General features: G+C 34.4%; 1 protein-coding gene across 2 annotated transcripts in view; it reads right to left on the bottom strand.

Moving 5' to 3' along the window:
* Positions 1-566: 566 nt before the first annotated feature.
* elovl6 (ELOVL fatty acid elongase 6) overlaps positions 567-18,755 on the bottom strand; it is a 67,001-nt gene continuing 48,812 nt past the window's right edge. The window contains exons 3-5 of one of the 2 annotated variants that reach the window (XM_088627236.1): positions 17,448-17,599; positions 5,301-5,763; positions 567-4,513 (exon numbers count right to left, since the gene is read on the bottom strand). In XM_088627236.1, coding sequence (XP_088483362.1) covers positions 5,336-5,763; positions 17,448-17,599 — 580 coding nt within the window. In that variant the 3' untranslated portion in view covers positions 567-4,513; positions 5,301-5,335. Of the gene's footprint in view, positions 5,764-17,447; positions 17,600-18,755 lie in introns of both variants that reach the window. The other variant, XM_088627235.1, reaches the window with a different exon arrangement.

An 18,755-nucleotide genomic window follows, 5' to 3' on the forward strand; every position in this document is an offset into this window, starting at 1 on the left:
CTGCATTTAAAGGCACAATATAAAATAAAGTTTTTTTATTATTATCTACTGGGATGCCTGAAAACCAATGCTATTACTGTATGCCAATATTATATGTCAATATAAAATAATAAAACATTTCATTATCCAAAATGTAAATTCATAAAGTGGAATTTGCATTATGTACCCACATTTTCTTTTTTCCAGAATTGTTATAGTGTATATACAGTACAATAGACAGATTTTACATGGTTACAAAATGTACAGTCCACAGATAAAAACAATATTTAATTTATTTTATTTATCATGTGAATGATGTTTATGTATTATGAACATACAATTCCGTGATGATTCATGTCTTTGGATATGGGATGATGCACTATTTTACTGTCAGTCACTGAGACGTTTCAGCTTCAAAGATTTTTTCACAGTCCAGTAATCTGGATTCAAATGTCTGCAACTCAGCTCATCCATCTATAAATGATGGTATCGAAGCTAAGATGATGTTACTCTAATGCTGCTACATGGTTGCATTGTGTCTTCAACAGAAATGTCTAACAAAGTGTCATAGCAATCAAAGCTGGAACTCAGAGAAAATATTAATTTATTTTATGCAAGAGCATGAATCACTGGACACATCTGCAAAGGAAGTGGAAGACTTACTTGTTCCATCAAATATCACCTCAGGGTAGTCAATCCATTTTAATTAACAACAGGAGTTTAGGTATTGATGCAGAACAAAGTACAATAAATAAAAACAGGCTAAATGGTTAACAAATAGCAGGACTTCATAGTCAGAGTTATATTTCTTTGCTACTGTGTGTAAGCTTTATTTAGATCCCTAATTATGATCTGATATAACGCTTGTAATGTTTTTCTACTTCTATACACACAACAAACAAATTCTTATTTAGTCATATGTCTATACGGTGACTGACAAAGAACAAACAACCCAACACACATGTAAACAATATCTTTCAGGAACATAACCCCCTCTGTTCTTAATAGATATGTTCAAATACAGTAAGACACTTCTTAAAGGTTTATTATTATGTATTTCCATGAGTCATTACCTTATGCACTAAAGTTTAAAGCACAGTAAGCATCTGTATGAATAAGCCTAGTAGTAGACATTATCTGGAAAGAATCCCAAAGAACAATAGACAACGATATGGAATTTTTAAATTAACATTTATATTAAGTCATTACATTTGTAGATGATAGTATCTTCAAATAACTACTCTATTTCTTTGTGTTTTATCTTGGGTTTAATCTCTGGAATTCTATAAATACTGAAATGTATTAGCATATAATGTTATCTGCATTTTGCCTCAGCATATAAAAGCTTCTAACTGTCCATGCCAGTTTACCTAATGTAGTTTAAGTGATTCTTTTTTAAAAATCATTGTAAAATAAATGTAATCTTTATAATCTTCTTCCATTTGTGGTCAAATTTGTATGGGAGCGTTTTTAAGAAGGATCCAGGAATATTAAATCTGGACCCTGTTGTACTCCACAGCATTATAACCGGAGTCTGAAGGACCTTTTACTTAACAAAAGAATCAATTAGATGAGGCGTATTGTATCAAAATCCCCAAAATCAAACAGTAAGATCGAACCTGGGTATTGATAAGAAAGGCTCTGCCAGATTGAAGAGCTGTTGTATATCACAGAGAACTATTAGCAATAAAAGAAACATTTAAACACACAACATCATTAACAAAAATATCAAAGCACAACAAAACTGCAACCACTGCCTTCTATTCCAGTATAATGCAGTAAAGCAGTGGATTAAAAATGTTGCACAATACCTATACTGTATATAAACATATGCTAATTCAATGCTGAAATAATAAATGACAGATCAATAATGATTACAGTAAATTAATATTAACCTGGAATCAGTAGATGATATGTTAATAACATCCCTCTCTTCACAGTTATGCTTTTAATCCCAGGGCAAAGTCTTTCTCCATTATCCTTGGCAGCTAGTCTTAAAGCTAAGTACCGCTGTTTAAAATACTGTAGTCTCTATTTAGACTATTGGCTACTTTGAGTTTAAAAAAATAGATAAAACATAAAAATATAAGAAAGCCTTTTATTTTTGACTACCGCAATAATAAATACGATTTTTTGTCTGTAGTCACATTTATCAAGTACTGTAACTTTCAGTGCAGTAGCAGTGAATATGTGTGAAACACTGATACATTTATAAATATGAAAAAAACAAGAAACTGTAAAACTATGACTTATTTGAAATAATTCCCAGTGTTCTACTATGCCAGCTATTTTATTTAGCTTTATAGAGGAATGTAAATCTATTAAGAAACCAACAAAGGGTAATGGCTTTGAACTCTGAACACTATAAAGTGCTGCTTCTATAAAGGACCTGATTTTTTTTTACACAAGAAATTTAAAGCTGTTCTCCAATGCGTTTGTAAAGTAACAAGGGAGCATAATAGCAGCTCTTCAAACAATATCTTCAGAAGCATTGATGTTCATTTAAATTAGCATTTAACCTTTGAGGGCAGTAAGCAGTCATTTATCATCTTTCCATAAGTAGTCTCCTTTTTTAAAGCAAAATATTTTGATAAACTCCAGCGGAATATTTATAGAAGAAACAAGTCTGGCAAATGAATGTCTGAGTGAGAGGTCAAACATTTATAAATCCCACTTGAAGAGTTGCAAGCTGTGCTAAAATATTGTGGTTCTTTGATAAAGACTTCTTTGTGCTACCACAACTAGTGTCTGTTCTCTAGTTTGACATATTGAGACTGGATATCTGTTCAGTGCACAGTACAGTACTGAAAATAGTGAAGATTAACTGCTTTTCCAGTTCTACTGTAGCTACTATTTGAAGAAAAAAAAAATATACAGTACAGTATATCAGCTCTCAGAAATGTTTTAACCCGATATTCTTTAGTATCTTTCATCCTCAGAGTATGAGTAACTGCTAGAAATATATTTTTAACACGAACATTTTTGGACTACTATTGTATCTATAAATGTTCACTGGATATCCCTTGGATTTGTTTTGTTTTTGGCTCCAGTTTCAAATTAATCAGGTTCTTCAGCAGTTAATCTAAAGATGACAGGAGAGATGTCTGTCTATGCGTCTTGGTCTTGTCTATATGTATCTTTTTTCATTTTCATTTTGTCATCTCTAGGACTGTCCAATTCGTTTTATGCAAATAGATGTGTATCTTCTTCTGGTGCAACTTGTGCTGAAAACCAGCCTATGTTTCAGAAGTACAAAGTATATGAAAAACAAACATTGGAGTTTTATTCTAATGTTCAATTTCAACATACCAGAGATGCCAAAGTGTTAAAGTGAAGAGCTAATTAAAAAGAAATAAGTACTCATGCAAATTGATTGATTTATTAATAAAAACTCTCTGTATTGGGCCTGCTTTGGATGTACAGTATACAGTAAACTGTAACTATTGTGCCATGAAACATTACAATAGTACAAGTAACAACTTATGCTTAGGAATAAGGTGCCATAAACCTTTCAACAATGCAAACATTTTCAGGACAAATTCGAATGCTAGTCTGATGCTGATTTTAATGTATTTTTATAATTCTATATTATAGATTTACATTTTATAATGTAACAATGGCACACCTAAATCAAAGGTTTGCAGTCACTCACAATAATATTAAGATGCCTGCAATATTGTATGTTTGTCTCAGTTGATTTTTACATTGGTTGAAAACAAAGAACACTAAACATCCAAAGTCAACCGCACACAATTGAAGCAATGAAGAAAGGTCAAAGAATTAGTCTCTGAGCTGCTCTCTGGGTAAAATGTCTGGTTTCAATTTTGGAACCACTTTATGAACTGTCAGACTCCCTATGTGAGACCAGGGCTAGTAGATAAGCGAAGAGCTATTCAGTAGCAGTGAGCAGATTCTCAATGAATTCTCAATTCCTGAGAACTAAATATATGAATTATCATACAATACTGGAGTTTTATAAACAGCTGAGCGCTGGTAAGCATACATTTAATGCTATTTTAATACTTTTTAAAAACAGAAGTCATATTAGAAGTCAGAAGGCATATTTTATAATTGTACTGGGACACTGCTGTATAGAAAATCAGTCGAGAGATAAAAAGTATTAGAAAATGCTGAGCAGAGTCAGCATTTATCAAGGTTGCTTATACAATCAACCTTATATTAAAAGGCTTCTTTAACAAACTGTACAACAATATTAAGAATGAGACTAGAAAAATGCAATGAACAAGTTAAAATCACCTCAACTATCTCATGATGTGTACTAGATAGACTAATTTGCTCTAGGATGAATACATACTGTAGACTAGATTCATGTGACATGATAGCTATTTATTTTCATATTTTTATAGAACCTAAAATGACTTGACTGGCGAAGATGATACATTGATTTATCTGTGTGTTGTTAGGGTGTTCTAATAATTAACAGTAAAATCATGAGTGTAATCTAAAATTTCCTTTCTTCTCTTGGCTGGTTTATCAGTTTCTTTCATGCTTCTCACATACTGTAGCACTGAATCTGCAATACATGAAGACAAATACACTGTAATTATTTTACACTCCTCAATTCATATTAATTTCTGTCTGGTTCAGTGCACTTCATACCTGGGTGGGCAACAAAATAATGATGTTAAAATTTACCAAACAAATTTCAGAAGCAGGCATTATAACATACTACCAAGTTAGAATGATGGAACTAAAACTTCAGCTCAAACGTCTAAAATATACTATAGAACATTAATTTAATTCATTGTTGGTATGTTGAAACTGAAATAACCCCATAATGTGCTTTGAATACAACTGTTATTCATTTAAAGTTTAGAACTCAATTGTCCCATTTTGGAGAGAGTATAATCATAAAAAACTATCTTGGTACTGTATAATAATTTAGATGTTTACTTTTGTTTTTGGTGCAATATTAGATATCTTAACATCAAAATTGCAACTTGAAATAAAGTGTGTACTCTTAATGGAACCATTAAATAAAAAAAAAAAACATCAGCCTCCATCAAGTGCTAGTAACTATATCACCTGTCATTTTCTGTTGTTGGCATAAAATAATTTAATGCAGAGCCTGAATATTGGGTGTGGCAGTTAATCTTCTTTTTTTGTTCTGTTTTTATACTGACACAGCGAGTCTCTGACCTCCTTTGGGAAAAGGCTCACACACTGGGTGATGACAAACTTGCTGTTGGCACATGAGGAAACATAAACTGCGCCAGATACAGCTCGCTGGACCAATTGCTACAAGAGCCACTGCTAACAAAAAAAGCCTTCTTCTCTTGTTGCCATCATTGGTACCGTACCCTGAGCTACTGCTGGAGGTGTTCTTGCTCCCTCCTCATGCAGACTTGCTCATGTCTTTCTTACTCTTGTGGATGTAGGCTTCAAAGAAGAATTGGCAGAACAGCACAAAGTAGCTGAGGTACATGAGTGAGGACCAGACAATGTTCTGCACATGGGAAGGGCACTGGCCTTGTTGCATCCAAGAAAAGACCAGGTAGTTTACCACGCAGCCCACCACCATCTGTGTGATCTGCGTCAGGGTGATGAACATGGCGAACTTGCGAGAGACCCGAAAACCGGCTGCTCGCAGGGCGTAGTAAGAGTACATGACAGCATGCACCAAGTAGTTCATGGTCATGAACCAGCCTCCTCCAGCCACCATGTCCTTGTAAGAGTACCAGGAGTAGAGGAGTACAGTGATGTGGTGGTACCAGTGGAGGAAGATGAGCTTCTGTTTCCTCAGGATGATGAAGATTGTGTCCCCTGCAGGAAAGACAATGTCAGCATTGTTGAAGATAAAACAACAAAAACATGCAACCGGGAGACATTAAACCTCTATCACATAATGCAGATCTTAAAATAAATCAGTAAATATGCAAAACAAAGCTTTTGAAGTAATGACATTAACACAAATATTTTTACATAAAAATCTCTCATTAAAAAATACATTCATCCTGAAAAAATAGAAAATGTTCTATAATCTGAAAGGTAGCTATTCCAAAGAATTTTCCTTACTATACTGTAGATACACTGATAATAAATATACACTTAATAAAAGTGTTTGAACCTGTGAGCTTTATCCCTTGACTGTGTAACTGCAGCATAATTGACACAAAACAGAAGTTTTACTTGCAGACTTTGTTTTATCACTAGACACAACACTAAATTCAACTGCTGAAGCAAATTCTCCCTTCCCCAACTGATCTATTTTGTCTTGCTGGTACATATTGGCTGCCTTATGTTACCTAGGAGGTTGGTCATCTTCAGTGATTACAGTAGGTCCCCTCCTATATGTGAAGAACTTTGTGGTAAAAAGTGTTATACAGTACATATTCAAACAATTTTTGCTATTAACAAAACTCGGTGCTCATCCAGTACATGAGGAAAAATGCACTAATGTTTTCTTTTAACACACTTTGCTATGAAAAGTATTGCTGATTTGGGATATTCTGTACTGTTGCCTAAATCTGGTATTTACTGCTTGATTATTAGTGATAGTTTCCAAATCACAACTGTTTCTGCTGGTACAGCTCAGTTACTCTCTCATATGGTGTATATGACATTTCATCACTCTGTGCATTTTATAGCCATAAAGGTATTTTATTGGTACTATCAAGTAATTTTTCCTGTAGAACTAACCATCATTACTTGAAATTTTATGTGTGACATCATATGATTATTGCTCTGAGTCATCTACTGTAGAAATGCATTTTCACTAGGTTCTAACTTATTAGTATACAAATATGCTCAAATTCTCTCAAGGAAAAATTTCAGAAAAATACTCAAAAAGAGCATCAACTGTAACATTTGAAGTACAAATGATATGAAGATTACTATTTTGAGTACTTAAACTGAATCCAGGATCATTAAAAGTCAATGTTGACATATTTGATCACAATATAATACAAGAGAATAAATCAGAACAAATTCAGATTTTCAGATTTCAGACATAAAATGAACTCTAAGCATTGTGACAGAGTAGATAGAGCTTGATTATAATTAGGTTTTGTGTGGACATAAAGTTGGATCCTATCAGCTTATAAATAAAAACTGATGCTATACTAATGAAAAACCTGACCCAAAGATAACAAAAATATTCACTGTCATTCAGCACTTACAGTGACTTGCAAAAGTATTCAGACCCTTGCAAATTTTCTTGCTTTAAATCTTTAAAGTCATAATTCTTTGAAGAAGGAATTATACTCCACACATTTAAATAAGACCCCCCCCCCCAAAGAAACAAGTAATTAATACGGAAGAAAAATGCAAAAAACTTGATTGCATAAGTATTCGTACCCTTTGCTGTGGTAAACCTTAATTAATTTAGGCGAACAAAATTACCTTGACAACAGTTAGTTAATTGGTTTCTGTTGGTATCCAAAAATAGTGGTTCACAACGTTTTAGAGTACAAATACCTTCATGTCTCTGTGCATTTCCTTATTCACGTAGTGAATTTCAAGCAAATATTCAAGAAATAAGGAAAAAGTTAGAGAGTTAGAGAGTTCAATGGCTAAGATGGGAAAAATGTGCGTGAGTCAACAATATCTCAGTAACTTCACAAAGTTAGCCTGAAAGCCAAATCCTACACTGAGTTTGCAACAATATTTAAATGACACTGCACACATGTGTCAAAAGTTTTTATGGTCAGAGAAGGCAAATTGGAACTTTTTGATCAAAGGGGTGTTTCAAGAGAAATTTCGGAGGAAGGTCAGATCCTAATCTCATCTACATCAACTTTCCTAAGTATAAAATCTTGTCTCCTGAGCTTCCCTTTGCACATATTTCTTGCACCCTTCCTTCTATCTCATCTTCACTCTTTCAGCAGCTCCCAAGCTCATTCCTCAAGTATGTGTGTGTGTGTGTGGGGGTTGGGTTGCCGTTCCATCAGGAGCTAGGCTGGTTACGCCAAACATCCTCAAATACATCCTCTTACCGAACTAAGTACAAAGTTAATGTACATCTGACAGAACCTCAAGATAGTAAGGAAGTAAGGATGAAACAAAATTAGGATGAAAAGAACCTAACAAAAGCAGCTATAAATCACATGCAGGGCAGCCCTTTTTAATGGCAGTTTTACATGATCTCCAGTCCAACACAATTTTCTAAGAGAATGTCTGAACAGTGCTGACAATATAACACAATGTGCTGATTCTTGTGGGCAAACATCATATAAATAGCACAATGTTTCATAATTCATTAATACTCTTCTGGTAAAGAACATGGCAATACCCATTTACAACATACCCCGTGTGCATTTAACTTCAGATTCCCTAATTCTGCTTAAATGTCAGCAATGTCTTGCTTTTCAAAAATGAGTCTGTGTGCCCACTTCAAGTATTCTATCTCAACATAATGGTGACCTGATTGGAATGTTAAGAATAAAATGGGATACTATCTGCCAAGAGATAAAGCATTGTAATATCAGAAAACAATGATCAGTGTCCTGTGGGACAGCTCAAATGTCACAGGCACCGAATTGTTATTCTTACAGGACACTTACAAAATCATTATTGGCCATAGCACTTCAAATAAAGTACTGTGATTTGGAATTGCAATTATATTATCTTAGAGGCTCAGCTGCCAGAATAAGAAACTGTGATGGCTAGGGTATGAGCAAATACAATGAAGCAAAGCAAGTGTAAAATGAAAATACAATACATTCAGTGAACCTTGAGTTATGAAGTATGGATCAATTGGCTGGCGTTACTTCTTAAAATGTCTATTTTAATTTGGGTTCAGGTGTGTTTTTGTTTCGTTACTGTTTATGAAGATATATTAAATATACAGTATGTGCAGTTTTTGATACCAAAAACTGAAAATGTCTGTGGTCTAAAATGAGCAGGCTTCAGTGCTGTTTGGCAATGGGAAGAAAACAAAGGCATAAGGATTGAATAAAATAAAATTAGGGAGAGAAAAGGTAAGGAAAATATATGGAATCTGTTTAAATTGCCATAGACTTAATTTAATTTTGTTAGATGTCAGTAATCCCTTAAATTAAAATCATAGACCACCCAGGCCGCATCATTCATTAGACATTTTGACACCAGGAATACAAAGGTTTAGGGAAATACCTATTTTGCGTATTCCTGGCTAGTTGTGTACTATTTGGTTTAAGTACTTTGTATAACTACATACAATGTTTTATTATACAACATTAATTTGCTCAATTGATCTTTCATCCGGAGTAATTTACAGAGGATTCAATTAATTGCTTGTTTTTTGACAATATAATTTGTAACTATGCATGCAGATGACTTTTCTTAAAACAATTTGGATGAGGTATCTTTGTCAAGGATAAAGAAGCCATGTTGCTATCTGGGATTTAAAAGAACAGACCAAAGGTCTAACCAACCTACCACAGTGCTGCCCAACTTGCTGAGTCTAAAGAGCTATCTAGGCTGTTCTATACAAATATAACTATTTTCACATGCGTAAACTTGTAACCATTGTAAATCTGTATATAAGCCTTCTGTGTACAAAATAATGATATCTTTATATTATAGTAACAAGTTACCTTTAGGCTTTTAGTGTTAAACTACACACATTTCTGTGTACTGTGCATATGATTGTTATATTGATTGTTGTAGAATGATTTTGCAGCATGTGATAGAAAGTTGTGAATCTGGCAAAAAATTCTAGTGTATATGATATTTTCATCGGATGCCAATTTGTACAGTATGTGTTATTTAGCTGCAATGATTGTTTATATACAGTACCTGTAGTTTTATAATTTTTATTTGTGGATGGATTTTGATTTAGAAGCAATATATCTTAGTATTTACAGTAGGTTTTATACCAAAAGAATAAATGAATGATAAAATGAATAAATGAGTTGTTTAGCATGCTGTAAGAATAAAACTAACTAGGTACTGTATGTAATTCAGTAATTTTATTAAAATGGTATCACATTGATTTAACTCCACCTATGTTTCAGTCAGAGTTATTTTGGTATCTCCACCTATATACTGTAGGTGTAAATAGTTTTGAGGTGTTCTGAATCTTGCACTACATTTTTTAATTTACTATTTTATTCAAATGCTAAATGCTTTACCAGCTTTGCAATTTGTTCTGGGTTTAAGGTCTGAGGAAGGTTTCCCTTTAAGATTTCCTGTAACATTCATCTCTGTTCTCCTCTCTCTTAACGAGCTTCACAATCCTATCTGATGAGAAGAACACATTATAATGCTGCCACCACTATACTTGACAGGAGGGATGGTGTTGACTGAATGATACAATATGTTAGGTTTTCACCACATGCAACACTTTGTAATTAGATAAAATCTTATATGATGACAAAACCCATTTTGCCCCAATATTGTTTAAATCTATTCTTGGAAGCTACATGTGAGATTTTAGATGGATTTTCCACTTTGCCATACAAGCCAACTTTGTGGACTAACAGCGACATTATTGACACATGAACATTTTCTCCCACCTTGCCACCTAACATTGTAACTCTTTCAAAGTCACCATTGGCTCAAAGAGATATTCATGGATCTTGAAATGCTTTTAAGCTCCTCTACTACTCAGTACCTTTATACAACTTTACCCCTGAGCTGTTTTGAGAGATCCTTAGTCTTCATAGTTGAAACTTTGCTGGAAATTCACTACCAGACTTAGTAGTGAATAGTAGTGAGTAGTTTAAGGCCTAGACTGGGACCTTAAACAGATACACTAGGTTATTTATTCTGAAATAATGTGAAACTTCTAATACAGACAAAAGCCATTCTTGTACTTGTGTGGTTCCTTAAAGTAATTGTGTGTCTCTCCAGTAATTTGGTATGCCACAGAAAAGGATTTGAATTCTGCAATCATGGCTTTTCCATTTTTCTTTCATAGTAGCTACAGTATTTACTTTTTGCTTTTTTGGCTTTCAATGTATGGAGAAGGTTGTATATATAACAAGTATGAATTGAACTTCAACGTGTCATGACTTCAACCTTTGAGTAAGCAAAGGTGGAAGAATTTGAATACTAAATACTTTTGCAAGGCAGTGCAGCTGTACTGTATTTGCAGATACAATAACCTGCTTGATTGTACTTACAGATCTTAAATGCTGCAACACTATATTCTGAAAGAGCATTCTATGTGTTAATAGCTTTATCTCTACTGTACCTTATAAAACAGCCCTAAAAATTAAACATTCATCTGAAGATACAATGTAACTCTATGAAATCAGTACCTTCTAAATGTGATGCTGAAGACAAGTCTGAATATAGGAGAGGTGCCTATGTAGACATAGGGAGAAAAGTCAAATTATTGAAAGCTGGTTTAAGGGCCTATAACAGGGCAGTTGTCGTGACAGGAGTTTGGTTTGACTGAAGCATGTAGGGAACCATATAAGGGTTAATTGGTGATGAGAGATCATGGCAAAAATATGCAAGTGGTTTTGTACTGTATGTATTTGCATGTGTAAGCAAAACAGTTGCATATGGAACAGCGCATGTCCATTAATAAACAACTGGCATCACTTCATGTGCTTAGAAATAGTTATCATTAACATCTCCCTCATTATTAGCACACAGCTGTATCCAAATCAGTCTATCCAAAAAGATAACTGTTGCCAACTGTTAGCAACTAGTGCTCTTAACATACACATGAGTTTGTTTTCAGAATGTCAGAACCTTTTCTCTTTATCAGCAAATGGAATGTAAAACAATGTACTGTAGCTCAGTGTACACTTGAGGAGAAGGACTATGCAGTGAGTTACATTTTTGCAATTATCTTTAATTTGATCTTCTGCTGTCTTTATGTCACATTTGATCAGGTAAAATGTATTTAATGAAAACAATAGGATATTCTAATATGCTTTTTGTGAAAGAGTTATATCCTGTGTGTCATTGTAACTTTCACATTTCTTACATACTGTAGGTGGAGTATCAATAGTATCAGTATATCTGCAAACAAAGTTACGTGATTATGAGTAGTTTTATTTGCAGGTATTACCTTAATCACATCACTGCACTGCTTTACAAATTGATAATTGTACACAAACTCCTAAATCATTTCCATCAGTTCCCATTCGGAAAGTACTGTTTTTCCTAATTTATTAAATTATCCATCAATCCATTTTTTAAACTGCTTCATCCAATATAAAATTGAGGGTAAGCTAGAGCCTATCCTAGCAAGCAATGGGCACATGGGAGGACACTGCCTGGATGGGATTTCACTGCATTGCAGCACACACACAGACACAAACTCACATCAGGGCTAATTTTCCCAGAAGCCAATTACCTTACCAGTAAGTCTGTGGGAAGAAACCAGAGCACTCACAGGGAACCCACTTGCAAATTCAGAGAACATACAAACTCCACACAGATAGCACCCCAGGAACAGGAAGTGAACCAAGAGCACCAGTCCTGCAAGGCAGTAATGCTAACCATTGTGCCACTGTACTGCCCCTTTTAAATTAAATTTAGTACAAATCTTGGGTATCTGCATTTAATACATGTAATACCATGCAATTGTTTACCCAATGAAAAATTTGCAGATCTTGAATGTCTTAAGCTAATGCTCAAGTCTTCTCTGCCATACCTAGCTTGGTGTGTTGTATGTTTTCTAACTACACGTACAATTATAAGAAGATAGTTTGAATACATTAGAAAGGAGAAGATACTTTTAAAATGAATATAAGCTCTTATGCTGATTTTACAGGTCTTATAAAAAGGTCTCGGCAAGAAACTTTTACCAGGAAATCCATGTTTTGCAGGTGTAAAGATGTTTGATATTTAATGCAAGGATGTTGAGTCCTTGTCTGGCAGGGCAGATACAGTATGTCTGCAGGTTTTCTTAGAATTTTTTAAGCCACAGCACATAAAGTGCTGAACAAAAGCTGTTAAAGTGGTTCAGTTAAGCTAGTAACCAGGTATTTTAGCTCATTAAGTGCTGAGATGGAATGAAAACCTGTACATACAGTACATTCTCAGGATTGGACAGCCCTGTATTAAAGCAGGTATTGAGCAGATACAATAATGCTATGAGATTTAAGATGCAAAACTGTTTAACTAGATTTGATGCTGATGTCCATACTGTCCTTCAAATGTTTTTTGGCTATTTTATTTCAAACTTAAACTCATTTTAGCTCGCCTGAGGTAAAATCCAGTGGATGTGCTAACAAGGCATAGTGTACAGTATAAGGAACATCAGATATTATATCTTTCATCTGGAAGACTGAATCTCTACATTTTCTGTGACAATACGTCGTGGTGCATCAGTTTGAAATCCCATATTAGGCACAAACCAGCAGTTCCCAACTTTTATCAAAAAGAGAACCAGCTATTTTTGCAGCTTTTACAAACTACTCCCTACAATACGAGCTCTAAAAAAGAAAAAAATGTATTTCTAAAATGAATTGCAGCAAAATAAAAAAAACTGTAATATTGATTATAATACACTTAATGATGTCTTATTTTAAAGTTGCCAGAATCGTTAATAAACCTTTTGCTTTCCAAAAAAAAGTATAATTAATATATAATGTGCAGCTGGTCTACATTAGCATTGCTCTTCAGCTGCTGTCCCTTTGTAAAAACTCTGCTCTTTTGGCTTCCTGTTCAGCACGTTTCAGAAGTTTCAGATCACTTGTAACACATCCTTCTCTGGGGTAACATGACTTGAAGGACCTGCATATAAAACTGTATACTTGTAGCTATGCAACTAACTCAGGCAAGATCAATCTGGTGCTTCCCTACCCTTCCTTGTGATCATGTAAATCTTTCACCCGTTTCTCCTCTTAGTTCTGAAGTATTTTATAACCCTGTATCTAGGTGAAGGGTATCTTAGTGGATAATGTTTGGCCAGAGGTCGAGAATATAAAAAGTAGGCAGTTTTTCTCTGACAATATGACACAGTAACCTTCAACTCCAGCTACCCTACAATATCACTATTCGTCTAAAGTTCATTTCACCCAGTAGCAATCATGTAGCATCTACTGTACGGTCTCCAGCCTAATGCTGCAGACCCCTTTGTCTGATCTTACTTGGTTATGTAGTTGGGAAATCAACTCTCTACAAGTGTTGCTGATTTCCCTGATTCCCTGTAAGGATTACTGTAGATACACAGCCATTTGTTAGAGTGATGACACACTGATTCCAGAGCTTTCTTCTGACTTCATCAATCCAGAGTCTTGTTTCACCACACACTGTTTCTTAATCCTCTAGCTTTCTCTCTGCCTTTGTCTTCTACCAGTCCATACATACTACCACTTCCACTCTCACTGCACTAACTTGTTTTCCACAGCTGTCACCCCATCCTGTTTTTTTTTCTGAGTTTTAATGTCAAAACAATTGCCAATAGTAAATATTTTCACTTCCAGAGTTAAATGCCCCCCAGCGGGGGGCACTCACCCTGCGGTCCATGTGGGTCCTAATGCCCCAGTATAGTGACGGGGACACTATACTGTAAACAGGCGCCGTCCTTCGGATGAGACGTAAAACCGAGGTCCTGACTCTCTGTGGTCATTAAAAATCCCAGGGCGCTTCTCGAAAAGAGTAGGGGTGTAACCCCGGTGTCCTGGCCAAATTTCCAATTGGCCCTTACCAATCATGGCCTCCTAATAATCCCCATCTATGAATTGGCTACATTTACTCTGCTCTCCTCCCCACTGATAGCTGATGTGTGGTGAGCGTTCTGGCGCACTATGGCTGCCGTCGCATCATCCAGGTGGGGCTGCACATTGGTGGTGGTGGAGGGGAGTCCCCATTACCTGTAAAGCGCTTTGAGTGGAGTGTCCAGAAAAGCGCTATATAAGTGTAAGCAATTATTATTATTATTATTAAATGCAACCAAGACAAAAATTAATTCATATACCATATATAGTATACATGTATTGTATATAATATACATTTCTTTAGATTACAAAAGGTTTAATTCACTTTAGATTAGTTTTTATTAAAGAATACTGATTGTAATTGTAGACTTTTTCATTCAGCATGGTTATTTTACAAATGTCTGCTATTTTGCTAGAAAACTTAAATAGTAGGTCTTGCCTAACCAACATGTTCCTTGAACAAGCAACAACAGTAATAGATACAGTATGACATATGATATACTGTACTGTATTTAGAATTTAAGAAGGCTTTTTAATAAAGTTCCCAATAAAAATAATTCTCAAATTGCAGGTGGTAGAAATTCAAGGAAACACAAGTTTTTAGATTTAGATTTGGTTATTAAAATTCAGGGTACATATAAAGGGTGAACACTCAAAATGTAGTGCTGCAGGGATCTGTAGTAGGGCCTTTGTTATTCTTAATTTATATCAAAGATCTAGTCTCTGGAATAGTTATTAATCTGGTCAAGTTTCCAGATGTTAACAAATTAGGATGAGCAAACACTGGAGAAATAATAATGAAATTCAAAATGATTTAGATAAAATTAATCACAGGGCAAACAACTGGAACATAACGTTGAATGTAGACAAATGCAGGGTGTTGCATATAGATAGTAAAAACATTAATTATAAATACTAAATGGAAAACACTGAGCTAGAAATGGCCACTAATGAAAAAGGTATTTATGGTGTTTAGGTGTTTAAGTTGATGCGTCATTTACATTTTCTAAAAATTGTAGTGCCGTTATTACAAAGACAAACAGGCTAAGATTTAGAGTTAAAAGCATATAATTTAAAGTCATGTTAAAATTGTATAATGCAGTAGTGAGGCTTCATTTAGAATTTTGTGTACAATTCTGGTCACTATATTATAGAAAAGTTATTGCTGCTCTGGAATCCATCCAGAAAATAGCAAACAGATATATTCTGGGCCTTAGGGGAAAGTACTACAGTGATAGGATAAAGGAACTGAACTTTTTTTAATCTGGAATGGAGAAGAAAGTGAGGGGGCCTGATACAAGTATTCAAAGTCCCCAAAGGCATCGATAAAGTCACAGCAGATTTCTTCAGAATGAAAATAGAAACAAATCAATTGGTACACGTGGAAATGTGAAAGTGCATTTAAAACTGAGAAAAGGATACTCTTTTTTACTCAATAGATTGTGGGAGTATGGAACAAACTACTCAGCCATGTTGTTAAGGATGAAACAATTGTTTTTTTCAAATGTCTGAAAGAGACCCTTCAATCAATTAATCTCTATCTACTGTACCAAACACACTAGATGGGCAGAATGGCCTTCTCTTGTTTGTAACGTTTTTGTTTTCAGACTACTAACAGACATGATTAAGACTTTTTGAATTCGATAACGAAAACATCCAATTCCTGCACTACTTGGAAATAAAGGTACTATGGTGCAGGGACACCATTTTTACATTTTTACGTCATTAAGAACTGGCTCTGGCCACAGTGTCATTTGGGAACCACTGTCATAGACTAAGGTACTTTTACTGACTGATTTAATTTTAACTAGCATTATGCCATTATATAAACAACCAGCATTATATAATGAACACCTCCATGTGATATTGGTATTTCTGTATCACATTAGGAATGGATTTCCTTCTTACCTTTCAAACTTACACACATAAATTAAATTTACCCAGATGTACTTAGTCTTTTGCTTCAGAAAAGTATCTCTTAAGCTTTTCTCTCAAACATACCATAAACGGAAAACAAAACCCATAGAAACCAGTCTGGTTTACATAATTTTCAATTGGAGTGTACATATTTCCTTTAGAATTTTACATGTACAGTAAATATCAGTACAAAAATTAAGTTTCTTTTACTAAGATTTAGGCTGCTGCTACTTGATTCCTTATTCAGGTCCTTCTTCTTGAGCATGAACAGTATTTTCAATTTTCCAGTTGGCTGGCACAAACCTGTTTTGATATGAGCAAGAGCATAATGTCCTTCCATCCCTTAAGTACATCTAAAAAGATAACATCTGACCTGATTGATATGGTAAAGTGTTTCAATTCAGCTGAGTTTGCTCCAGACTGGGTATAGGTAGTATATTAATAATAAAATATTATATTATTAATAAATTATTTAATAATGTATATTATGTACAAATAAATAAAATATATGATTAATACAATTGCTCTTGACTTTCCATTTTCTAGATTGATCTCTAGATCTAATCGGTTAAAATCATTTGTTTTATTTAGCATTCTTTTAGAGTCCTTCCTACCTGAATGGATAGGAGCACATCACTACTGCCCAATTTAACCCATAGCACAGCTTTGGTGAACCCATTGGTCACTAAATATCTAGATATGCTCTGGAACAAAATCACTTCCTCTTTTAAAGTAAGATATTGAATGAGAAAACCATATTGCACTTGTTCTAACATCCCTAAAAGGTAGAAATGTATGCAGTAACATTAAAACAAAAAAGAAAACGGTAAAGTGTTTATATAACTAAATATGTACATCAAAGCTCATATGTGAAAAGTCTCACAGGATGTTCACTTCATGTCTATTGTGACCTATGAAATTCAAACCTATGGTTTGACAGCATTATGATTACATGACAACTCAAACAAATGAATGTTTACTTACCAAGTTCAGGTGCTTTACTGAGGACAAAAGCATAAGCCCAAAATTTGCTGACTGGTCCATTGTAGAAACTCTGATCACACACAGACTGTTTTAGCCCTTTGGCCATCAGAATATATACCATGTATCCTCCAGTTCGGACAGCACCAAAAATACTTTCAAAAAAAAGAAAAGAAAACATATTAAAAGTGGATTTACATGAACTGAAGAGGATGTTAACATATAAATAAAGCCCAGATATATTGTATCTAGTATGAATATTAGTGGTGAAACATTTTATAATCTTCCTTACACGTCCATCACAGAAGATTTCAATACTCGATCTGGAAGTAACTGAGGGAATAAAACTGCCTGGACTGAAGTTAAAGGATTAGTAAGCATAACAAAAACAACTGACATACTGATTGATATTTCATTTGACGGGTAATACAATACTGTATATCTGTCAAAGCCCTTAATAGCCAATTAAAGAGACTTTGAATAACAAAGCTTTGTTGACAACCATACGAAAAGAAAGAAAGAGAACAACCTTTGTATGTAATACAAGTCATATTGCACAATGCATATAATGCATACATTTAAAGGTTATCCCATGTGGTGCAGCAATATAAGGTATCATGTTGCGAGGAAGCACATTTTACTCCTCATTGGAAAAGTGAAATACACATAAACGTGTACTGATATACTTGTGAAAATACAATGAAACACATTTTAAATGTACATCTATTTTTCTTCAAGTATATTAAATATATGTATTTACAATGTCTGAAACAAATGACAAAAACAAATATACTGTACAACGAGCTTTTTAACATATCACTTTATCCATGGATGGTTCTAGAAAAATAAAGTGATTAAGGTGATTGACATTTACAGTACTGTAACACTGTCTGTGATTCACCTGAGTGACATTATCAAATTGAAATTATACCGGTGAGATTTAACCCATTATACAGTACATTATATCAAACCTAGACAAAGACATGCTGTTAACTACTAAGTGTACAATAGACACATTTATAGTAAGATTTTCTGGAAAAAATGTCTAGTTGTAAGAACTAAGAGGTCATACAATTTAACACGTTTACCCAGATACAGCGGAGTTTACAGACAGGTAAGCAGAGGGGATCAAAAGGGATTTTTTCTGGTTTACTCAAGTTAATTAACTTCTTGTTAAATCATTAGAAGCAATTCAGTAAATCATTCTTCATCAGTCCCAAAATACAGCATAAGAAACACACAGAGAGGAACTGAAAAAGAGACAGGGAAGGCAAGGAAGGAAGACACACAGAGAGAGACAGATGGAAGAAA

The sequence above is a fragment of the Lepisosteus platostomus genome, chromosome 1 (assembly GCF_059453375.1).
Source record: "Lepisosteus platostomus isolate fLepPlt1 chromosome 1, fLepPlt1.hap1, whole genome shotgun sequence".
Classification (NCBI taxonomy): domain Eukaryota; kingdom Metazoa; phylum Chordata; class Actinopteri; order Semionotiformes; family Lepisosteidae; genus Lepisosteus; species Lepisosteus platostomus.